This window comes from Lipophrys pholis (genome assembly GCF_963383615.2).
Source record: "Lipophrys pholis genome assembly, chromosome: 21".
NCBI classification, from domain to species: domain Eukaryota; kingdom Metazoa; phylum Chordata; class Actinopteri; order Blenniiformes; family Blenniidae; genus Lipophrys; species Lipophrys pholis.
In genome coordinates, this window is record NC_137649.1 from 19,500,564 (window position 1) to 19,526,094 (window position 25,531).

The 25,531-nt window shown below is 44.1% G+C and overlaps 1 protein-coding gene across 1 annotated transcript in view; it reads left to right on the forward strand.

Moving 5' to 3' along the window:
• klhl29 (kelch like family member 29) overlaps nt 1-22,351 on the forward strand; it is a 244,400-nt gene extending 222,049 nt beyond the window's left edge. Inside the window, exons 13-15 of the mRNA XM_080491025.1 lie at nt 3,607-3,800; nt 16,571-16,715; nt 21,517-22,351. Coding sequence (XP_080347151.1) covers nt 3,607-3,800; nt 16,571-16,715; nt 21,517-21,700 — 523 coding nt within the window. The 3' untranslated portion in view covers nt 21,701-22,351. The remainder of the gene's footprint in view (nt 1-3,606; nt 3,801-16,570; nt 16,716-21,516) is intronic.
• The last annotated feature ends 3,180 nt before the right edge of the window (nt 22,352-25,531 follow it).

The following is a 25,531-nucleotide window of genomic DNA, read 5'->3' on the forward strand; positions in this document are numbered from 1 at the left end:
CACACGCTGCCAGATGGGATCGACGGATGATATGAATGTAGAAGTAACTGACAAAACAATAGCATTTCTAATCGTATTCGATTTTGAGATGCGTGTTTACAGCTGCAATTCCTGAAAAGCCTGGATGGTTGAGTGAACTGTCAATTAAAGGCAGTGTGCAAAGAGCAGAATTCATCAGAGTTGTGCGTTTAAGTGAAAATGACGGCGCAATGACAGAGAATGAGATGTAGCTGCAGCTTGTTCTGTATTTGATGGCAGCGAAGATTCACGCAACAAAAGACTGAAAATGTTTCCCAAATGGAAACGGAACTACAGTACATGCAACTGTGCTGAACTCAGGGATTTCATACATTGATTGAGAGATGACTGGAAATCAAAACCCATCCAGTTTTCGATTTCACTCTGTTGCCGAGCACCAGAAACACACCTGATCGCTTCATTAACTCAGGAAAACTACTGGATATCTTCTCTGAACACAGTTCAAAAGACAACTGTTGAGATCTAAAACCGAACTACAAACATGTAAAACATTTACTACAATTCAATGATGAATCCTGTTCAAACATACCAAAAAAAACAACAACATATTATTGCATTGAATTGAGAGTTTTTCCTCTTCCCCATCCCTGAATTTTCCTCATACCAGAGTGAACCTGTTGGATTTTGAGAAGCTCTTTAACGGCTCTACATAACCATCATCTAACTAGATGTAACTGAATTCAAATTGAATTGGCTTTCAATAAAGATGGTTGCATTTTTAATATTTTTCTGCTCACAGTTTTGGAATTTTCTGTTTTATATGACAGCTAAACTCAGCTATTCTCATAACAATTACTCCTTGACTGATTATGATATCTCAGACAAAAAGATAAAAAAATAGAAAGGAATTGGGGCTTTTCACTCAAACGTTGCAGCATGTCGTTTGTAACATGACCTCAGTACTGTGAAAAAAAACAAACACGGTCATATAGTGACAGAAGCTGTCACTCACTGCACATTTGATTTATTCTGCAGCCATAAAATCTAATGAATCCGGTTCTAAAAGTGTTAAATGTTTTCTCTTGCAGAATTGAGGCTTTAGGTTGAAAGTCTGTATTTCTTTGTGTCTCTCAGGGGGAAACTGTTTAGAAGCAGTGGTGGAGTTGTTGTGTTATTCTATATTTCTGTGTTTTATAACCCCCTTTATCTCTTCTCATCGAGACCAGCTGTTAGCAGCAGTCCGTTTGGACTTTCGTCTGTCCAATAATCAGCATCTCTCAGCAGCGTCTGACCCTTAAATTTATGAACCTCCCCCAGCGTGGTCTGAGGGGTAATTACATCTGCCGGAGAACGAGACTCGTGTTAGTCCTCAGCAGGGCTCGGTTACTCAGTCTGTGTGTGTGCGTGTGCGTGTCCTTGTTTAAACAGCACTAATTGGCAGGCTCCGGTGTCTTCCAGTCCACCTTCCCCGGCGTGTCCCCCGTGTTGCCACTTTCTCAGACTGACAGTCGATTCCAAGCAGCTGCTGTTCCCAAGGACGTTTATCAGACACCCTTAGGCCTGAGAGAATATTCCCAGAGGCTAAATCACCCATCTCCTCGCACACTTTATCTCACAGCCTCCCCGCAGGAAGTTGACGGCAACTGTGAGTGTGTCCTGGTGTCAGTTAAACTCATTCCGACTTCAAATGCCAGAGCGGCAGCCAGTGTATGGACAAAGGTGTATTGCTATTCCGAGTGACTGTCAACTATGAAACTACCAAGTCCCAGGAGAATATGGGCTGGGAGTCGTGACCCTCTGGAGGGAACGTTGTTGTTATTGTCCATCTACTCGCACATGTGCAGAAGAAGCTTCCAAAAAGTTGCCAATTCCACAGAGTCGGAGCGTTTTCACAAAGTTCTCACAGGCTGCCAGTCCATTGCGGGTAATTTAGATTAACCTTAAATGCTCATTTTTGGCTCGTGGGAGAAAACCAGTGGATGCAAACTCGAGGGCCTCCAACCAGGCTCGAGCTGCGGAACGTCCCAATGTGAGGCGTGAGCGCCCACTGTGCAGCCTTTTCACCATCTCATCTGCGGGCGTTTTATTTATGCTGGGTTTTGTAATGTCCGGATGGCGTGTGAAGGGTTAAAATGTGAACGCTTGTGTTGCTTTGGACCGGCATGTTGCAGGAATAAGCTAAGGAGCCGACACCTGTGCGCTAATGAAGGTCGCCGACCCTGGTGGATAATTTCAGTCTGAGAAATTGCTTTTAAGTGTGAATGTGGGAGTTTACTTTTTTAAAAGCATCCCTCAAGTGTTTCAAGTAAAAGGTTTGTTGGCTTAGGGACGTGGGCCTCTGTATTTTTATTTTTTATTTTTTTCTTGATTTATTATTTCAGTACAAAGGTGTTTTTTTTTTCTTTCACAACAAAGCCGCAACCGTGATTAGGAAGGCTCGCTTTGGTCTGAATGAATGTGTGTTTTAATCACAGATCGTGGATCCGTTCGCCGCTCTTTAATGAGGTCCTCTCCAGCTGGAAGGTTGTCGGTGCGGCCGCTTTGATCAGCGGCCCGTGGACACGGGATTACGCCACTAACACACTATGCAAATGGCGCGAACACATGTCTGAATCAGTGCAACACACACACACACACACACACACACACACACAGATGCACACAGACGCACACATACTCACACACCTAATACAAACGGAAGAAATATGCATGTTTCGCATGCTCAACCACTGACAAGGCCACGGTCCCGTGAGCCGGAGTCTTGTTCTCACGCGGCGCCTTATTGTGTCGGGACCCTTTTCATCTGGCTGCGACGGCTCGGGCCGGTTTGGGTCGGCTGGGTTTTTTGGGAAAGTCTGCCAAAGAGGGGCTCAGCGAGAAGAGGTCCAAAGCTCAGCGCTTGACACGCAGCCCAACTCCAGAGACTAATGGCTTGTAGCTCCCAACATATGTTGTTTTGTGTAATTGCTTTAATTGCTGTCATTGTACGTAATGGTTGGTCTTTTTCATCTTCCCTGGTGGTGTAGGCATTCTGCTAATTATATCTGTCAGCCCAGCAGCCAAAATGAGCGTTTCACTGTGAATTCAGAGCGGTGGGAACTTTAAAAATCCGAGTGTCCCTGTGAACGGCCGGTGTGTGTGCGGGGGTGTAAATGACTGACTGTGAGAGTAGTTTATGAATCATTAGCTTTCTTTCTTTTTTTTTAATAAGTGATTCTCCCCATCCTGCACCTGTTTAATACAGTTGGGGTCGTAGCTTTACTCATGGATGAAGTCAGGACTTTGGCCCGCGTCTACTTCCTGTAGCTGCGGTGAAATTTTGCTGGAAATGTATATTTTCTGTGCAGGTACGACATAATCACCAACGCGTTAGGGAGACTTTCTCGCCTCCTCCCACGCCAGTGCATGCAGTTTTTATTCTATGCTTTATACTTCTGAAGCTTGATGATGATAAGTTCATTCAATGCGTGTGTCGGGAGACGTCTCACTCATGCAGGACGGAGGCGATTCGCGCCCATCGTGCACCTGTTTAATGCAGTCGGGGTCGTTTCTGGACTCATGCATAAAGTCAGGACTTTGGCCCGCGTGCACTTCCTGTTGTTGACTGCTGAAATACTTTCTGTGCAGGTACGATACAATCACCAACCAGTGGGAGACCGTCTCGCCTCTTCCCAAGCCGGTGCACTCTGCAGCAGCCACCGTGTGCGGAGGGAAGGTGTACGTGTTCGGAGGTGTGAACGAGGCCGGGCGCTCGGCGGGCGTCCTCCAGTCGTACGTGCCGCAGAGCAACACCTGGAGTTTCATTGAATCACCCATGATAGGTAAGACAGGCCGCGGCGTGCTCCGCTTTTGTCACCGATTCACAAGCGCGGCCGTTCACATGCGGGCTTCCACACAAAGAGAAGAAATGTTCGGGGGGTTTTGTTTTTTCTGTGTGTCTGTGTGTGTGTGTGTGTGTGTGTGTTTGTCCCCAGGAGCTGTGTTGCCATTGTTACAGCCACCTTCTTTTTTTTGTCTCATGACAGAGCTGTTCCTTTTTTTAAGCCAGTGTCTGCTTGGCCGCAGTTTTATATTCCCAAATGAAGGGTCTTTTTGGTGTTTGTACCTCCTTTGGACTGCAATTTCTGAATTTGGAGGCAAATTACCCTCTCACAAGCTGAATCGTTCCCCTTCCAGACAGCATTAAAACTAAAAAAAAATCATCAGTATTGACGGGGTTTATTTAAGGAAAAAGTATAGCTTATATTTATTAATTAAAGCACATATTTTAAGTGACACAAATTGTTTTGTTTTTTTCTCAAGTCAGCTAATTAGCACGTTTTATATTCAATGGATTTCAAACCTGTTAACGACATTAAGTGTGAAACTAAACTGGATATTTGTCCTCCACAAAGTGCGTGCAGCACGAGATAGGGCTTTTAGGGAGTTGGCCAGGTTTTACTGGTATTTAAAAAACACTTTTATTTGATGTGTTTTGTTTAGATTTTACCTACCCTGAACAATTTAGCAGAAGGGGGATCCCTAATTAGGAGGATCTTCTTGAAAATCTATTCAATCGACACTGTATATGTATAGAAGTATAAAGGTGTGTGTTGACATTAGAGTGCAACAAGAAGTCTTTGGGCCTCAATTATGGCCGCCTGGTTGCCTAGCGACAGTGCTCCCACTACTCCTTCAAACACCTTTCCTTGGCTATCACGTACCAAACTTTCCCCATCGACGCCATGAAGCCTTGATTCCCCCGGAGGGCAAATGCCACATAGATATATTAAAGACTACATGAGACTTGGGTTGCAATGATGGAATGTTTAGATTCTTGTGTTGATGTGTTGGTCAGTTTCAGATACTCATCTTATCAAATTTTCTCAGTTCGTGATATAAAGCAATGTTAAATCTCGCCTATGTGCGAGTTCTAGTCCTTGATATTTGTGCTGATTCCAGCTAAAATGATGACCCACGCCCAACGCTACAGAGGACTCTGCAATCACGGTCTGACCTTTTCCTTTCCCGTCGTTTTCTCCCTCTCATTATTATCACCCTGCTCAGTATCTGCCATTATTTCCCCTCTCTTACTGCATTATTGCCCTTGTCATTATAATGAGAGGGCCAAAGCTGAAATGATAGGTGCGTCTGAGCTCAGATTCCAACACATTATGGGGCCAAATTCGAGTTATTTACAGCGCCAACCTGGAGCCACCGGAGACGCCCGTGAAGGACGAGCACGCGGGGGAAAAAAAATGCTTTAACAAAGCAGTCATAACTCCAAGATAGCAGGATACAAAACACTGGCAGTGCAGAGATCTTATCTACAGGCAGCTCCTCGCTTCTCATGGCACAGATGATTACTATTGATTCAAATATTTTCTGTCTTTTTGTTTTGCACTCGGGGCCCAAACAACACCGTTACATTTGAACCCGACCAGCTGCATCAAAAACAGAGTTTAATGAGAAGACAGATTTGGCGGTTTACGAGGAGGAATATATTCTCTGATTGAGGCCGAGAAATGGCAAATGAAGTAAATTTCTTTCTGCGTTTCAACTAATGACAGATTACTTGTTAAAGACTAAGCTTCACGCTTTGCCGACAGGCCGACAGGCATTAGCCGTTAGCTGCCCGCCGAGCTAATCCGAGGCTAACGAGCGGCCTGACGCTCGCCACGCAGAAATTGAGAGCGCCACTCATCTTCCCGTGTCACCGTCGTAACGAGCGCACTTTCAAGAAATGTCAATCCGTTCCCCGCGAAGCCGCGTTTAGAGAGAACGGCGTCCACGTCGCAGCTTTCCCCTCGTCCTCCGTCTACCTGCCTTCTAATAAGTGTGAAAAATAAATTGAAAAAGTGACGCCGTCGCGAAGCGTCGGCGAAAGGAAAGCGCGAGGTCAATAACGCATTTAAATTCAAATGTTTCCTGACGAGACGATGTTCTTCTGTCATTAAAGCGGCGGCACGAAGGCAACTTCCTTCAGCTCTGTTGCCCAGAAACTTGCTCTCTGTTATTAGTGCCTTTTTCAGAGTGGGACTACTGTGAGGGAAATGATGATTATATAACGTGGGTGTTTTGGGGCGAGAGCTGAATAGTATTAAAGGGCTGGCAGAGCAGCTGGCAGAGAGGAGGAACGAGACACACGCACACTCTCACACACACACACACACACACACACACACACACAGATGCAGACTCACAGAACCTCTATTTACCTCATATCAACCATACATCCCCCGGGGGCACAGGTACGCGGTGCATGAATTATGTAAGGAGCTGCGAGGTTACTCCACATGCGTGTGCAATTGTGTTTGTCTTCTTTTTTGCGCGCGTGTGTGTGTGCGCGGGTGTGCGCATGACAGACGCAGACAGACAGACCGTCATCTGTCAGGGCGTAGATGAGCCCACGTCTGACAGCCAACGAGCCGGGAGATAATGGACGGGTTTAGTGCTTCCTGTGAAATTGGGCCGGCGATGATTTTAGTGAGCCGGTGGGGAGCGCTTCTCCAGCAACCCGCCGCCTCCCTCCCGTTTCTCTCCACCTCTAATCTCTCTGTTCATCTCTGCATCTCTCTCTCACCTCCGCCCGTTCGCTTTCTGTCTCACCCTCCTCCTCCTCCTCCTCACACCCTCCCTCCCCCCTTCAGTCTCTCGCAGTCTCTCAGCACTGTCTTATCGACTGACACAAATACAGCTGTGTGCATCCTCTTTGACTGTGTGTGTGTGTGTGTGTGTGTGTGTGTGTGTGTGTGTGTGTGTGTGTGTGTGTGTGTGTGTGTGTGTGTGTGTGTGTGTGTGTGTGTGTGTGCGTGTGCGTGTGCGTGTGCGTGTGCGTGTGCGTGCGTTCCCCCTCTGCACGGACCATCTCCCGCATGGACTGCAAATGGGTTTCACAAACACTTATCAGGACTGACTTCCTATCTCTCGCAGAGTGAAAAATAATATTACTGGCGCCAAAAATAGTCCCTTCAACAAGTCTATCGAGACGCTGCTTCATCTACATCTCTCCATTGTTTCCCATCTATCTGTCCACATCTCCAACCCTTCCCCTAAAAAAAAAACAACAACAAAAAAAAGCAACGCAGCGTAGCGTAATACCTTCGCCTGCTCTAAGCTATTTGTGAAGTCTCATTGCTTCATTCTTAAAAGGTCAAGCTCACCCAAATTACCAAAATGCCAAGGTTTTGAGATATCCGTCTCGGCAATTTCCGTTTCCATCTCAATACAACGCGAGGTGAGAAGAATGTGGTTTGTGGCGCTCACGGCGCAAAAAGATGACATTTAAAAAAAAAAGAAATTCAGCATGCAACATGTTTTTTTTTTCTTAAAAATGTCATTGTTGCTCCAATAATCCAAAACTCCAATAAATTATCCGTTTTCTGCTCGGCTGCCAACAGTATTTCAAATTGTTGTTTTATAAAAAAAAAAAAAAAAGTGCAACTTGTTCGTTAATTTAAAGGATAATTGGGAGCTGTTAAGCGACCAGGCTTACCTAGATCAAGGTTTTAAATAAATCAGAAAACATCAGGATAATAGAACAGCATAAACCTTTCACACTATATTGTATTAAGTGAGTAACATTCTGAAGCAGTAACCTTACTTTAACATTAAGTTGTTCAATAAAATATGATAATATGGCCCATTTTTTTCACGTCTACAATGGAATGTTTTATTTAGAGCAAATTGAAAAGAGCTTGATGATTTTCTTCTGTTCCACTGTGATAATGTTTTTACTACAGAATGACATGAATGTGACTGTAATGGATGTATATGTTGGGCTTTTGGTTTTTCTTAGTTTTAGAGATTGTAAACATCGCCATTATTTCTCAATGCGGCTGGAGAAATCATTGTTCTCTTTTTCTATACATTGTAAATGCCTGTCAAACCAAAGTCTCATCAACTATTGGATGAATTACCACTGATACTGTTTACAGAGGCTCATCATATCACGAGATGTATTGTTCACATAGCCAATAAAGAGCATAAGATTGCTCATGTTAAGTCTTCTGCTATTCCTCTAATGCTTCAGCACTGAAGCTTATTTTATTATATCATGTAATCTCTTATTACACTGTCAACACAATCAGATTAAAAAAGAAAACATTTTTTCAGTACCAGCTGTCAATAGTTACCATATTCGTCTTCTATCGTCACTGTATTAACGCGCTAACGTTGTCATTGCTCTCAAAGCCATTAAAGCCCTTTGAAGTCAAAAAGGGAAACCTTTCATTGGACGTCAGTTTACGCGGCAACGGTGCTCGGAGTCAATGAAAACTTTTTGAAAACACTCCGTAAACGCCGTTACTGCCCATGTGCACCACGGCCATAGGAAATAGTTCTTCTGCATGTGTATGTGGTTTCATTACAAAAACAAACAACAGCACCCACTAGTGGCCCAACATGAAAACGACATCGTTTCTAGCGCTTCCGCCTTTTCAGAAAGTTGCCTTTGTAAACGCGGAAGTTTTCTGAAAGAAAAACACACAAAAACTATTTCACTCGAGACGTGGCTTGTCGACTGCAGATTTTTCACGCTGACAAAGCCAGTATATGAGCGCTGTCTTTGTTTTCTTCCACTCTCTCTTTTTATTGTTTCTTCCATTAACTTCTGCTGGAGGAAAAAAAAAAAAAAAAAAAAAAAAGCCTCATTCACAGCATGTTCTGTGGAGCAATGGCGGCACCAATTCTGAGAGAATGAAGAATTAATGAGGAAATTCGGTGATTGCTTTCCAAGACTCCAATCATTTCAGCTATATTAAGGAGGAGGCAGAAAGTCTGAAATCTCTTGAAGATTACAAGCGTTGTTCTTCATAACATTAAATATTCATAATTGAATGAGCAACAGCAAATGTTTACTGCACTTTTCTATGTAAATTAATGTGGATTGGGAGCAACTGGCAACAAAAGACAAAGTCACCAACTATCAGATCAGACCATAAGCTTTTCTCCAATTATGTTGGAAATCATAGGAGGGACAAATACACAATATTCAACATGTTATCCGAACAATTCATGTGTTTTGACACGGTTTATCGTCCTGAATGTCACAAACTCGTTGTTTTGAATAGTCGGCGGTGTACACCGATCTGCGCTGTATGATGAGTAAGCATACTTCGGGAGGAGCACTTCACACGTGTGAATGGGAGCTTGTGAATACAGGCGTGAAGCTCCTTGATCATTTCATTGTTGAAGTGCTTTTACAGTAACCACACCTTCAAGTTCGTCAGCCAAGACTCAAATGTCAAGTATTAGAACTTTCATAGAATCATCAATCCATCCTTGGGCCCTTCCATCCCCTGTCTCCTGGAGATATCTGACCGTGCTGTACACGTCTGCCAGCAGGTCCTCCAATCAGAGGCTCCAACCACCTCAGCCAGTGACTTTACTTTGAGTTGCTCGCAGATGTTTGAACTCCCGGTTCTGTCACTAACGTCAAGGTGAAGAAATCTCATCTGATCCTTTGTCATGACTCCCAAAGCTCATGACGAGGGGCGAAACTGGGAACCGAGGACTGCTAAACAACATTAGAAGAAGTTGAAGAAGAAGCCGTTCTTGAGATAAAGAAGAAGAGTTTGATACCGAGATGCCTCCAAACAACAAACAAATATCCGAGTAAAGAGGAGGACGGGCCTTTGTTTGTGTTGCCCATCGTAGCTCTCGTCCTGTTACTCAACTTCTCGGGAGAAACACCTCAAACCAACTGTGAAGCGTGCAAATGTTTGGTGTTTTACATTTTGCCACCTCAAGGATTGGACAGCTTGCAGTTGCCGAGTCAACTGTGAATTCTGCTCATTCCGTCAGATGATGCCATCTGTCTGAAAGTTGAAGTAGACTACTGAGCAGGATACAGATCCCGAGTACAGTTACGAGACGTTTGCTCATGTAAGACCTGGTGACTCACGGCGTTGAATCAGTAACTCTCGCCCATCGCTTCTTTTCCCTAATTGATGCGAATCGACCATTTAAACATCCGAGCAAACAGACACAGGAGTCCCTGCTGCGAGGACACAGCCGGGTGGAGACACACAATCATTCGCCGTGAATTGCAGCCATCACCTGGCTCACAACCCCAGTTGACGGAGAGACCTCCATCGACTGTCTGACTCCGGGTACCCCGGAGTACAAGCGCCACGCCCAGGATGCTTTATCTGGAAATTGACTGCGGGACAATTACTCCCGTAAACAGCGCTGCACACCGAGTGGGTACAGCCATCGAGAGCCCCATTGTGGAGGTGGAGGAGGAGCAAGAAGAAGAAGGGAGAAAGTGACAGAGCCGGAGGAGGCAGAGAAGGTAGATTGTTTCCATAGCTACCTAATTGGACATGTCCCCCTGCCATTTCTCCTTCATAGTCAATTCAAGCACATCATCCTCGTTCGGGTTATTTCCTTTCCAGGGCTGCTCTTATTCCCCCTCGCGCCACATAAAAGGACATTCTGTGAAAAAAATTAACACACAAAAAACTTTTTTTTTTCCCCTTTTCCTTCCAATTACCTTCCTAAAATCTTATCTAAGTGTCTGATGGGGGGTTGGGGGGGGACGACGACACACGACTCGAGCTTCTTTATCCTCTCGGCTCCTTGTTCCCTCCTTGATGTAATGCTGCGCACAGGAGCGGGCGCCTCATCCTCCGTGTTTCTTGGGAGAATGCTTTCATTTATTCATTGTTTTCACTCCCATCATCCGACTGCGACTGACCGCGTGTTTCGCTGTTGATGTCATGTGGCTGCTTTGCGATGACGACTGCCGTTTGAACGTCCTCATCAGAGACGGCAATCTTGACGAGATCTGAGGGGGTAACTGGTTTTTACCGTGTGTGTGTGTGAATGTGTGTGTGTGCACGCGCGAGTGTTTAATCATCCCAGTGGCGTTCCGGTTTTATAAAATCAGATAAGATAGGAGAGGATGTTAGGTAACAGCCAGGTGTTTGATTAGAGAGCAGGATCGTAATTCATAAAGGATTTGTGTGTGTGTGTGTGTGTGTTTTTATTCGTGTGACGTCCTTGACCTCTGCCCGAGGGCTCCGAGGTTGGTGACTAAGCTGTTTTGTCGGGGTGTGAGAGAGACTGCGTCAGGCCATGTTGGCCTGCAGGCACAGTTGTACTTCATTCAACTGCTGCAGTGTTGTTAAAAGAAAAAGAAAAAAAAACCTTGTCGTGCCGTCTTTCTTCCCTTCTTCATTTTTTGGTCATTTGGCGTGTGGAACGTGGTCAATCGTGGCGTCTTGGAGTTTGTTGTTTTGTTGTTGATTTTTTTTTCAAACTAAACAAAGATCAGTGCTCGTGTCAGAAAGTTTTCAGCTGACACAGCCGGAGTGCGCTCTCTTTACTGTATCTCAATGTTGTTTCAGCAAAAAAAAATAAAAAATGCTCATTTTCCACATCCAAAGCCAAGGGACAAAAAAAGAAAAGCAAAGCAGTGGAGGGATGTCGGATTCCCCCCCCCCCCCCCCCCCCCCCCCCCCCCCCCCCTTACGCTGGTCCTCTGAGGCTTGCTGAACGAGAGCGAGATTCACCTGCCCGGCGCTCCTCAGAGCTCTCAAACTCAGTGCTCACCATTAGTCCGAGAGAAAGGGAACAAGAGAGAGAGAGAGAGAGGAAACGATGGCGAGGGCTTCTGGAAGGGAGGAAAAAAGGGAGAGAGAAAGGTTTTTCCTATGAGAGCATCCTGTTATTATTCCGCCTCGGGCGCTGAGCAGAGAGAAATGAGTGTTCTGTGTTTATGGGACCTAACACAAAACATCATGTACACACACTTATGCCAGCAACACACACACACACACACACACACACGCGCTCAGACAGACTGGCAGCGGCATATCAATGAGTGGAAGACGGTAAAGGAGGAAAATAAACACGTCTGGTGGAATGCGAGGAGGACCAATCAGCAGCCAGTCGTTTCTCAAGGGTAGAAATTGAAGCTGACGCCTCAGACGGCTGCTCGGCAAGTTCAGGCTGCATTTCACCGCGTGAACATGATTGCTGCGTCTTCGTGTAATGCGAATGATGATGAGAGGTTGTTATATATATTTTTTTTAGGCTTTAACCTCTTATCTCAGCGATCCGCGACACTCTCGCGGGACACGAATTAAAAACGTATTTCACCACGTCAGCGGCACGTCGTGAACGCTGCCCGGACGTTTTGCCGCTCGTCACTTGGTGACGTGGCGTCGACTGGCTGATGAATAACATGCAATACGATGGAGAATTCATGACCATATAAATACGAGGTCTCTCAATGATATATATATATATATATCGATGATTTATTGCACAATTGAGGCACATGTGAAAGTGTGAAGCTGCATCTTATGACCTCTCTAACGGTGCAGTCCTCGCACTTCTTTCACTTTCTAAGTCACAGAAAAGTGTTTCAGACTTCCGAGGCGTCTGTTAACATCTCTGAGACTATTTCACTTTGGACCGGGTCTGGACCCAAATAGTCGGAACTGTTTTACAAAAACCCTTTTTTTAGAACCCTTGCACCACGATTGGCCCCCTGCGACTCATGCGAGGACACGCTGCACCTCTGCAAAACACCCCTCCATTACAGTAGACAAACATATCCCAGCAGCCTTTGGGTGAATTCTAATTTATTATAGAGATTTTCATCACAAGAGGGAAGCAGCAATGAGAACTTTTGTGATCCATTTTTTTTTGTCCTCACGCCACACACCAACAAGTTTGTGGAATCTCCCCACTGCTGGATTCTCCAGAAAGTTTAACGCTCCTAATTTAATCCCCACCCCGTCCGAGAAAGACCCTAAAACTTTGCCCGTTCCTTCACACTATCGTCAAGCCCAAATATGCCCATTATTCATTTTTCTTTTTTGGGGTGGGGGGGGGGGTTATTTGCAAGACTAATGATATTCACATCAGCCTCAGTGTGTGATATCATTTTCAACGTGAGCGTGGCCCAATGCTTCCATTAACATTTTAGTTGAAAGCTCTGCTTTGTGCACGGAGCGGCCGCAGCCTCCTAGAAGTCCTAATGCAGCGATGAGGAGCGGCGACCTCCACAGCTGACCCGCTAAGCTGAAACACTGCAGGCAAAACCAGTTTTTTTTTTTTTTTTTTTTAATGCGCTGCTTCATTTGGAGAGTTTTGCTCCCATTATAAGGTGGAACCAAAACATCCAAAATACAATTTAGGGCTTTTATTTTATTTATTTTTTTTTTTCCATTAAGTGAATGCATGATGACTATTTGCTACACTTTATTTTTTATCATTCAAAAGAAAAAAATATATATATATATGTAATTACTATTGACCTAATTGTGGATCTTTTGTATGCAGGCATTACGAAAGAAAAAAAAAAAATAGACACTGACTCTGTTTTTCCTTTTAAAAACAAGCTCGGTGTCTCCTCCACTACATCCTCTAATCTGAGAAAGGGAAGAGTGGATTTTTTTTCAGGTTTCGAACATTGTGTTTTCCATTTATTCATCCCATTACAATTAATGCCCCATGGCACAAACCATTAGGAATAAATTCTTCAGCTCATACGCAATAGGCCCCATTTACACGAGGTTTCAAGTGGAAACATCACGCAGAGAACAGCGCGCTGTAAGCATCAATTATATTAATATTAACGATGCAGAAGTTGTTTCTGAAGCGACCAAGTGTTTTCTAAAAGTTCCACCTTGGGAGCGGCTCCGAGCACCATCGTCGTGTAAACGGCCGCTCAGAACGCAACCGAAGTTTTCCGTTTTCACTTGAAAACGTTTCAAAAGTGTCAAAATGAGAACCGACGATCATCCATCCAACTTTACACTTTCTTTTCTTTTTTTTAACCCCCAAAAACACAAAATTAAGTCTTTTGCATTTTGCACCAGGAGTTTATGGGGGAGGGGGGGGAGGGGTATTATTTTAAGTTGGAGTCGTTTTTCATTGAGGAAAAAATGTCAGTTTTTGGTATTTAAAGATTTTTACGCTATTCTTTTAGTCAAATTTGTCACAAAGGATTTAAGTTAAAATCAAGTTGATTAAAGTTGATTCACATGACAGACGTATAGAGAAGGGCTCGATAAGTCCTGTTCGATTTCTCCTTCAGACGTCCTCTTAATCAACATTCATACTAGTTTATTTAACTCTTTAATGACCCAGTCGCTCTGGGTTTAGTTTTGATTTATTGCTGTAAATCTTATGAAATTGTGAAAAGTTTCTGATCCCTTTTTCACTTTCAGTCATGAGCAGTTATTTATTTGTAATGTTGTTTGATGATCCTGCAAAGACACGTAAAAAAAAAAAAAAAAACACGGTGACAAGCTGGTGTGTCTTGTAGAAGTCGTGTTCCCGTTTTTTTTCTGGTAGTTTTTTATTTTTATTTTATACACATCATAAACATTACAGAAGTTATTGACGCATGAAAAACTGTCGCTGTTGATGAGAGAAATATGAAAAATTAAAAAAAATGAATCGTACACATTTATTTATTTATTTATTAACAGTCAATACCTACACTGGAAGTAGTTGAACTGTATTTTCCACTTTCTCTCGTCATTCTGCTCCAGGAGCAGCACTCACTTATTCCCCCCCGAAGGTTTTCAGGAAAGAGTCTGCACATAGTCAATCGACGCATGTCACACGTTGACGGACGTTTTTGCGAGTTATATAAAGACTCCTCCGCGAACACGCTTGATTCCAAAATGTCAACATGCGTTTCAATGAGCGTTCAGACGTCTTGTTCAGAAAGAGGTGCAAAGTGAGGCATAAATATTTAGAGAATACGTCATTTGCATAAAATCACCCAGATGTAAGTCTAATTTTAATACCTGCTTGTTAAAAACCTCACCTCCCGTGTGATTGGGCGTGCATGAATAAAAGCGACACTCAGAAAGTTCCATCTTTCAGCGTCAGAAATTCTGATTATTTCATCCTGATTATGTTCTCGCTTGTAGGGTGTTGATGCATTCCAGATCCGAGCAGCAGACTTCAGTATTTTGGGGGGTTTTTTTCCCCCGCGAAAGATTTTCTTCGCCGATATGAAACTGATTTTCTTCGCTTTCCCTATTGACTCGGTTTGCCTCCGCCAAGAGTCGCCACTCTATCCCATCGCCAACCGGCATCGCTTTCTCTGCATCTTTTCCTCACTTCCACCTCGAGGGGAAAGTGTTTAGTTCTCAGTGCAGCAGCGTTCTGGATTCCAGAGTGTCTGGATGAAGATCCGTCCAGTCGCCTGCCGAGGACTCGTTCATGGTCCTTAGGTGCCAACGCTCCACGCGCTCTTCTCTGGGTCTCTTTTTTCAATGGAGCATTAAAAAAAAAAAAAAACTTTATTACTGCTGCCAGTAATGTAAAAGTACATAAGTGGAACTGCATGTGGTGGAAATGAAAGACGTTTTATGCCGTTTGCGTATCAAAAATAGGTGTTTGGGATGACATAGTCGTCTTATCATACATAATATGCAGCCTGCACTCTCTCAATTGTGTTTTTTTAATATATTTCTTAGATTATTTAAACTTTTTGCATCTTAAATCTAAGTCGACGTTGGATAACTGGTTTATTACTACCTTCCCTCTTGTACTCCATCATCTGTATATTGTCCTGGTGTTTTCCCCTACATTAGACGTTGGAAAAAATAAATAAGAATTACTTTTTTTTCCCCTCCCTCCTAATTGGTGACTGAATCACCCTCCTGGCTTGGAGAGCGTTGCCTCGTCCCGGCTGCCCGGGGACAAGCTGGAGGTTGTTTAAGTGGCCGGTCGAAGCTTTTAGTGCTGCCTCCGCTGCCATTATTAAGGCGTCACTCTTAACTCCTCCTGCTGCCCGTTTCCAGTGAGCGATGGCCGTCCGCTGTGGCAAGGAAACCCGGCGAGGGCGGCCGCTCACGGCAAAGTGTCCGTGCATTATTCATGCCGCTTGTAAATTGGCCAGCTGCGGCGTGCGCTGGAGAAATGGCTCCCCGGCTCGCAGGGCTGCAGCTCACCGGCTCCAGGTTCTCCAGCAGCGTCGTTATGCACAAACCGCCGTTTCATTTTGTTTCCCCCCCGTCAGCTACGACTCCACCGCGGTGCTTTTCCTCCTGCACGGACCTTAGTATGTACAATGTATGCAGACGAGTCCCACTCGTGTTCCCAGCGTGGATTTCTCCCCGCCTGCTTTCTTTTTCATGAAGCTCTGGAGGTGCCAGAGGGCCTAATGCAATTGTGAATTATTGGGACTTAGGTAACTCTTTTATATTGCTTCCAAACCCAAACATATTTTGAAGTAGAACCCAATAAAGCCACAGTGATTTATGAACTCTGCGTTTCCATTCAGCTTTTGTGTTGTTGTTTTTTTTTCCCCCAAAGCAATCGTGAGAGGGGGGGCAGCATATCTATAAAGTGATAAGGAGAATGTTGATGATGATCGTTTTTGCATGCAGTGTGGGAAACTGAGGGGGGGGGGGGGGTGGGGGGGGGGGGGGGAGAAGAAAAACAAATTGATGCCATTATACCGAATGGAAATTTCTGCTGTGTGATGCGGTGTGAGAATTGACATCCGCACAAAAGCTTCTGTGTTTTCGTTTAAGAGAAGAAGAAAAAATAAAAAAAAACCCTCTCCTCTCTTTTCCCTCCCTCTCTCTCTCTCTCCCTCCATTTCTCTTTCTTTCTCCCCTCATATCTTTAGATAACAAATACGCCCCTGCAGTGAGCCTAAACGGTTTTATATTCATCCTGGGAGGAGCCTACGCTCGAGCTACCACTATCTACGACCCAGACAAAGGCAACATCAAGGCCGGTCCCAACATGAATCACTCGCGGCAGTTCTGCAGGTAAGAGATAATTAATGCAGCAGCACCACATGTAAGTTTAATCCCCAGTGAGGAATTGAAAGTTTCTTTTTGTTCAAAAGCTCAAATTGCAGGTCTGACTTATTTGAAGTTGGAAAAATAATAATAAATAGGGGGGAAAAAAAGGACTGTGACACTAATGCACAGCAAAAAAAAAAAAAATAAAGCTTATTAGTAGTCTGCCAGTTATTGTGTCATAACACAGGTTGTACTGGGAAAACGTATCCAGGCCAAGTAATTAAAAACCCAGAGTATACAAGCTGGGGGTCCATAAAGATACAACACGATGCAAGTAGTCCTGAAGTTTTCCACCCCCCCACCCCCCCCACCCCCGCCATAGAGAAAGCAGCTCTCCAACTCTCAGACTTGATTTTTAAATTTGTGCGATCAGTAACGCTGCCGTCGGTCATGCTGAGAGAAACGAGACACGCGGCGTCTGATTAAATCAACTTTCGTTGCAAAGCCCCCCCCTTTTTTTTTTTTTTTTTTTTTTTTTCAGTCATTACACTGACATTTGAGTAATTTCTTTTGTTGTGCGGGTGGCGGGGGTTTATTTGCACACAGCTAGGTGAGGGCCTCGTGTTTGTGTCCCACAAAAAGAGAAGCCTCATTTCCACAAAAAGCTGGATTGTTGCATAAATAGACGCAGAAACCCGATGTGCAATTACGTGCAAATCATTTAAACCCCAGTCTTGTTTTTCAAGTCTGACACAATCACGGGAATAACATGTTGGGGAGAAAAAGAAAATTGCTTCCAATTTGAACTTGGAACTTGGTGCCTTCGACACAAACCCTTTAATGCGCAGCTCTGGAGCGTTTGTGAACCGTGAAAATCTAAATCTGGCGGTTTTTAGAATATTTCAGAGATGAATTGTCTTCATATTCCTACTCGTGCAGTGTGTTACCACTGGCTTTAATTTCACTCTGAAAGAACGTTGGAGTGGTGAGGAAGACTCTCGTTGATATCCCTTCCGAAGATTTTACATCGTGGTTGTTTGTGGCTACCCGTTAGCCACGAGCTAAGTAGCCAAGCTACTTACATACCACACTTACGTGCTAAAATTCAACTTATACTTCCTTTTTTATAAATAGCACAAGAGTAAAAAGTACAGATCTAAAAATGTAAAAGGTAAAAACGTGGCACGGGTCCTTTAGACCTCTACAAATACAATTCATCAGAATTTGTTGCTCAGCTTTAATGAAGTTCTTCACACCCGTTCTGGTCCGTGCTACAGGAGGAGGACCGTCTCTCCACTTCGCCAGCGTCTCAAATGAGCTCATTTATGAAAGTGGCAGCATTTTTGCACCTCGGTTATCTCGGTTTTCTTCTTCGCGCGGTGGAAGCTTATTGCCACGGTGCTCACAGACAATGGCTTTTCGGAGTTTCCCCCGAGCCCGTGCAGTGATTTCTCCAACCATGTCTGTTTTTTTTTTTTTAACGCAGCGCCGCCTGCGGGGCCCATTTCCCCCTAAATATCCGGTTTTGGCGTCTCCAAGGGATTTCTGCAGCTCCTCTGAATCTTTTGATGGTATTAAGACATCGGGAGAAGATGAAATGCCTCGGTTCTTCAGTGTTTCATCGCCAACAAATGGCGTTAATAAATTGCTGCTTGATTTGCATTCGCGCGCAGCCTTGGAGAAATTGATGAAGCTCTTCTCGTTAATTTCAGAGGGACTCAACCTTCCCGCTCTCTTTGTAGTCGGCCGTGTTGCCGACCTGTCGCCAATTAACCCTGCGAGTTTGCGAGTTGTTTTTACTTATCGGAACAAACTTATCCAAACGAAAACTCGGACGACGTTTCTCGCAGCGCCGTGTTCTTTCCCACTTTCACACCAGACGATCCCAGTCGTGTCGTTAAGGTTGGAACACCAGCCGTTGATTGAGACGTTATCAAACCGTCTCACCACGTGGGAAGTGGTTTCCTCCAACCACAGCCGTCTTCTCTGGACAGATCCTTTGTCCGTTTTGCTTCGGCCATCAAACATCAGACTGACTCCTTGTCGTCCAGCGCCAGTCCTGTGGGTTCAAATTCTGATTCTGTTGCTTGTGTATCTCTGCATGCATTCATTATACATTAAAAAAAACAACAACACCAATTTAGTATACAAATATTTATTTTCACCAAGTTATTTCTATTTGTATAAGCTTTGCTTCCTGAATTTGCTCCCAATTCAAACCCTGATTTTCTTATCCCGCAGCATTTAAAAAAAAAAAAAGACATAAAGGCAAAAATATGGTTCTGTTGCCGGGGGGCAATGCTCTGAACCTTTCTGGACAGCCGGGGCCCACATGTGTAACATTGATGCTGTTTGTGAGTCCATGAAGGCCGATGAAGACAGATAATTGAGAATTAACAGCAGCAGGATGATGCAGTCGTGTCTCGCTCAGCCGGAGCCACCGAGGTGCGCACTTTACCGGATAACGAACTCCCACTTTCTCACGGCTGAGTTTTATTTTTCCCTTTGTTTTTTTTTTTTGGTTTATTTGTGAAGGCTGAGGAAAGGAAAAGGAGCATATATGAAATACATTTGGGAGGCAATTACAGGCAGTGATCTTATGGGCAGAACGCACAACATAAATCATGTTGTCAGAGTTATTGATAAGCTGCAGCGGCACACGCCAGGCAGCTGTTCTGCTGCATTTAACTAAGTCTGACACCGGAGAGGAAGAGATGCACGGGGAGGGTCGGGGAAAACAACAAACTCCGCTCCGTCTTGAGGCGGGCGCCGCCGTGCACGCTCGCGCCGTGCACGGGGAGTCTTAGCAGGTCGTCGTGCAGGAGAGGCGGCATTCTCCCCTCGCTGCAGGCCTGCACCTCCCCTCTGTTTATCAGGAGGAGCGGCTCCCGGCTTTGCCCCGCACACTCTCTCCATTTTGGATCAGCTGTGCTTCTCTTTCTCTCTCTCTCTCTCTCTCTGAGTAGATTTAGGCTTTATGTAATAATCTTTTTCAGTCCCGGCAGTGTTGTGAATTTGTGCAATAGGACTGCACGTTAACGCCGAGTGAGCGCGTGCATGTGTGGTGTGTGAGCGCGTACCTTATGTAAATGCAGATCGTTCCAAACCCCAATAGGAGCACAAAGCCCTAATCAGCTTATAGCCCAAGTTTTAATCCTCTCCGCACACAAACTCCTGTTTCTGTTTCCTCATATCAAATGAGCACATTTGTACAGATATTTGCTTTTTCATTAGTTTTCTCTCTCGGAGACGGAATGCATGCACGGGTGTGTTTTAATGTGTGTGTGTGTGTGTCCTCTCAGCACCTTACACAGTAGCCTCGTTGGGTATGTGGAGGGTGTGTGTGTGTGTGTGTGTGTGTGTGTGTGTGTGTGTGTGTGTGTGTGTGTGTGTGTGTGTGTGTGTGTGTGTGTGTGTGTGTGTGTGTGTGTGTGTGTGTGTGTGTGTGTGTGTGTGTGTGTGTGTGTGTGTGTGTGTGAGCGATGTCAAATAATCTGAGGCGCGGCCCCCAGCACGACAATCAGCATGTTTGTCTTTGTGTGGCGTTGTTGTCTGATGGTGATTACCAACAAGAACAGCACTCCTGCTGCTGAGGCTCACGCCGGCGTACTTTACCTTCCCGACGCCGATTAACTCTCATTTTCTGCCTTATCCTGGCAGGATGTCGGGGAATAGTGCCGAGGACACAACAGTGGGGTGTGAGAGACTCACAAGCAGAAAAGATATGGGCGGGGTCTCGGTGGGAGGCGTTTCCCTTTTTTTTTTTTTTTTTTTTTAAGTCGTATCGATAAAGCCAGTAACGCAAAAGCATGAAGTTATTTCAAACTAGAAACTAACACAGGAAGAGGCGGCTGTGAAGAGAAAAAAAAAAAACATGAGAAAATCCTACTTAAATCACTAACTGAGCTGAGACAAAACATGTGGAGCGTGAACGTCTGTTGGGTTGTTGGCATGTTTAAAGCATCTTTTGTGGTACTTTGTCATTAATACGGTTTTGAAAAAAAACGGAGTAATTATTACGTGACTGGGAAACACTAACTTATTGCTGAATAAGCAAGTTGGTTCTCCCTAATCCTTTTCAGATAAAGAAATATAGAAACGTTAGTATTGTTGATTGTTGTCATTGATTATTGATATCATTATTATTAGTGTTGTTAATCTGCAATTCTTCAAAGGGTTTCATCACATCAAAATTTGATGAATTGAATCTCCTGTGGTCCTGTAGAATTTGCTCTTTCCACTATAAAAGCCTGATTGCCGCTTATTGGGCTGGGTTGCGATAATAAATCCCCTAATATTAGTAAGTCTTGACCTCCAGTGTGAGGACAAATCACACGGCATGAATGAACTAATCAAATCAATGAGTCAGCCAAATGTACATTTATTCATCATCACTTTTGAAAATGAATATCAATATAATAGTTTGCAAATATATCAAATGTCTGTTTATTCCATGATTTGTTAGTTGTGTGTGGAGTTACATGAGAAGATGAAGCCTCTCTGCTATCTGCCTTCCAGACACTTTATTTCTGCGAAGGCAGTCAGTTTATTTTGGCATGAAAGTAATTTGGAAATTTCAAGCTTGACTGCGAGCGCCAAACGCCTAAAATACCTCCGAGCTTTTTACGAGGCTCACAGAATACCCCGTGTATTTATTTTTAGTTTTTTTTTACTTGTTGCTTGTTCAGTTCGCACGAGGTAGAGTCCCCCGAAATGAAGTTCAGAGCAATTTCTCCTCTAAAATCCACACGACAGCTGCATCAAAGTGCGTGATTGTGTTTGTGGAGACTGTGAACTGTGACTGAAGCGAGTCCTGTGTGTGCAGCGCCGTCATCCTGGACGGGAAGATCTACGCCACCGGGGGCATCGTGAGCAGCGAGGGTCCCGCCCTGGGCAACATGGAGACCTTCGACCCCTGCAGCAACACGTGGACACTCCTGCAGTCGCTGCCCTGCCCGCTCTTCAGACACGGCTGCGTGGTCATCAAAAAGTACATCCAGAGCGGCTGAGGTCGACTGTGGGGGAGGGGGAGGGGGGGGGGGGTCGACGTCCAAACCTCGCGTGGTTTGTGGGACGATGTGTCGACGGCAGCTTAAGAGCCGGGGCCGGCCGCTCGGCCGCAAAAAAAATAAGAAAATAAAAAACAACCTCTGGACGTGACGCCAGCATCCATCCACACTGCTCCCCACCCCCTCCCCCTCCACCCTGTGCAGAATGTACTCATGTTCGACTACTCGGCCACGTCGCCTAACCTCCAGTACTGTACGTGTCTTGGTGGTAGTTGATCCTCATCCAACAGGCACAGGGACCCTTCTTAGTAATTTACAAGTTTGTTTTTTTTTTCTTGTTTCTTTTTTTTTTTTTTAATTCTGTCTTTTCCAACTGTTTGTGAATGCATCGCCTGATCCTTTCCTTTAAAATCCCCTGAGTCCGCTCAGTGAAAGCCATCTTCACACCTTTTTTTTTTCTCCCCCCCCACCTCCGACCAGATTGACCGACAGCCTTCTTCATTAGCCGTTTGCTTTGCGACGAACGTGACATTTCTCAGTAGAGACATCTGCAGGACGGGAGGGCGAGCGAGCGAGCGACTCTGTTTCCCTCGTTATCGGTGGACGTCGACGAGTTTCCTCTCTCTCCCCATTGTATCAGGACCCCCCCCCCCCCCCCCCAAAAAAAAAAAAAAAACATTGTGGAGATTTATGAGGTAATTTCAAAAACCAGATTTGGAACCGCGCGGCCCTTTTAATGACTCACTAAACATAGGAAAAACTATCAAACCGAGGTCAAGTCGGGTTTAAAGAGACAAAATGCCCCCCCTTTTTTTTTTTTTATTCTCGTGCAATCCGAGCCTGATAGAGATCTCATCTGGTGTGTAAGTGGCTTGTTTTTAGCCTCCTTTATTAATCCTCTCTCGTTCTCTGGCCCTGCATGAGGAGAGAGGGGGAACTCCTGCTCCCCACCGAGGTCCGATATGAAGTTGAGATGGTTCCTCCTCTGGGGGGAGGGGGGGGGGGGGGTTAAAAAAAAAAAAAGATTTAAAAAAAAAAAAGCACAATATTCACCTGTGACTGTTACCATAGACGTTATCTGCCGCGCCGTGTTTTCTCCGTCTTTCATAACCTTTACCCCCCCCCCCCTCTTCTGTTTTATACAATGTGTGACATTGCAACCCACAGATTAGGCTGGGTTGGTTATTGTGTAAATACAGGAAGGAAATATGTATATTTTAAAAACCTGAAGGCAATTCTGTATAAATGTTTTTAGAAAAAAAAAAAAAAAAAAGATAGACTGGATTGAAAAAAAAAAATGGTATGTCTGTAAATCTGTACCCAAGAAGGAGAAATTAACAATTGTTATTATTGAAACCTAATACATATACCAGAACATGAACACGTGTCCCGACTGTTTTTCATGTCTTGTCTGAGTGTCGCCGTGTTGGACTATTATTTCTAACATACATTTAGTAAGACTGTTGCTACGACGACTTTTATGTACAAAAGTGGCTAAAAGGTACTTTGCTAGATTATCCTATCCGAGAAAATAGTTTTTAAAGTTTTTTGCACATTTTGAGCTAAATCATTAAGAGCAGCTTAGTCCTCTTACAGTTTAAGTCGGACTAATGCTGTAATATACCTTTTTTATTTTGTAAACGTCATGATTCCCTGGTTTCGGGGAGATGTTCAGTTTTGGTCATCTGCATTTTACAGAATCCTGCTATACCATTACGGCAGAAATGTATGGAAACGAAAAATAAAAAAAATTCACACAGAAGTCTCCACGAAGCAATCCAATAAGATGAAACGGGATTACAAAAAAAAATGAACAAAGTGAAAATGATTGTCTATATTTGGCGATGAGACCAAGGCGGCCTGTCCATTCAGTGTCCAGTTCCTTCATCCGGATCAAAGCTGCAAAACGTCAAACCGTAACATGTAATTATATGCTGCTGAAGGGCTGTTTAATCTACTTCCATAACTTGTTAGATTAATTCTCACAGACGGCCTATAAGAGGTATAAATGAGTCAAAGCGGCAGCCGTTACAATAAACGGGAAGGATATTTTTAATGACCGACTGGCCTGGTTCAAGTCAACATTTTAACTGAACCGCACCAAAGTACATTTGATTTTTAAGACACTTTAAACAAATGTTTAAATTAGGGTTTGTAAAGTGGACTTGCTACATAAACCATTTGAAAAAAGCATGTTTGGCGCCTCCAGTTATTCATGCAGATTAATAACGGCACAGGAAAAAAACAACAGACCCCTTCCAAAGTTCAATTTGCACCTTTATTTCAAGTATATCACAGCAGTTTATTTGAGAAATACAGTAAATGTTTCATTTCAAATATAACTTACACTAAAGTAACAATTGCGAACAAGTGTGTTAAATACACAAACAGAAAGAATAGATGACGTCTTTGACTAAATTAGCTGGAGGGAAAAAAACAAAAACAATAAAAGGGAAGAACAAAGTCATCAAGGAGAGAACAAGCCTTTGCCTTCTGCATACTGGACTAAGTAGTCTCAACTACCAGACAAAAATTGGTTGTTAGTCCAAACTGGCTACAATTGATAAAAAAGAAAGGAAGATCACAATGTATGACATTTAACTACCCATGGTTTTGTCCAAATGTGTGGGTTCAGTTTAATAAATTCATTTAAAAAAAAATAAAAATAAAAAAAAATCACTTTTTTTTTTTGGCAGAAACTGGAGACAAAGTGGGAAATCGTTAAAAGACAAACTGGGCCCGTCTCTCCCAGAAACAAACATGTGAATGTCCTAACGTTAGGCTCTTCCAGTACGCCCTTGTCTCGTCGCCGCTCTGAGCGAAGGAAAGGTCACAACCATGAAATAAATAAGAAAAACAAAAACAAACGACGTGTTGTTGCGTGTCGAACCTGAGAGAGCTGTAAACCCCTTTAATTCCCCCTCACACGCCAAATCCAACCTGCTACACAGACGCTATGTAATTCAGCAAAAAAAAAAAAAAAAAAAACATTACAAAGGGTTAAAACAGACACTTTAATTCATTTTTCAACGTACAAAATAAAAGAACTAAATATTAGGTGTAAAAACATGTCTCATAATCATAAACACGAACCATGAGATGAAAATCTGGAAATCGAACATTTACAGGGAGGGACGGTGGGAAGGCAATGGGTGTGTGAAGAGGCAGAGGAGGCAGTTTTTGGGGGGGGGGGGGGGGGCAGATCTGGGGCTCTCCTCTGGGTCAAACTACAGTAGAAACTAGGAGTATAAAGAAGAAAAAAAATTACTCGAACGTATGCGATCATCATCTGGATGATATGAACAAGTCTTGAATTACTGCAGTGGCTGTCGTCATGGCGACGCCGAGGCGGTACGTTTAAGGGTGTTTTAACAGTATTTAGACGAGCAGAGGGGAGGAAATACTGCGTTTGTACCCAGTAAACAAGTTTCCGCTTTAAAATAAATTAAGCTGAGGTAGCATTGTTTTCTTACGTTCACTCTCTGCAGTAGTCCGACCTGCCGATCGCCAGTATGCACCATCGTCACCCGAAGTACGGGGGGTGGGGGTGGGGGGTCAAGAGGCAGAGGTGCGCTGAGGGTGAGTTTCGCACCGAGTGTGAGAGGAGCCTTCACCAGTCTGCATTCAGAACTCAAATAAACGCCTTTATAAAGCTTCAGAAAACACCTTGATGTACTACAGAAAGGGGGAACTCATGTACATGTATGTTTGTTTTTTTTGAGGGGGGGGGGGGGGGGGGATGAGAATCCAGCTTCTCTTGTCTGGCGTTGAGAGAAAACAACCAAAAGAATATCCATAAAGTCTGAAAAGGAGGAAAAAAAACCCTGAAAG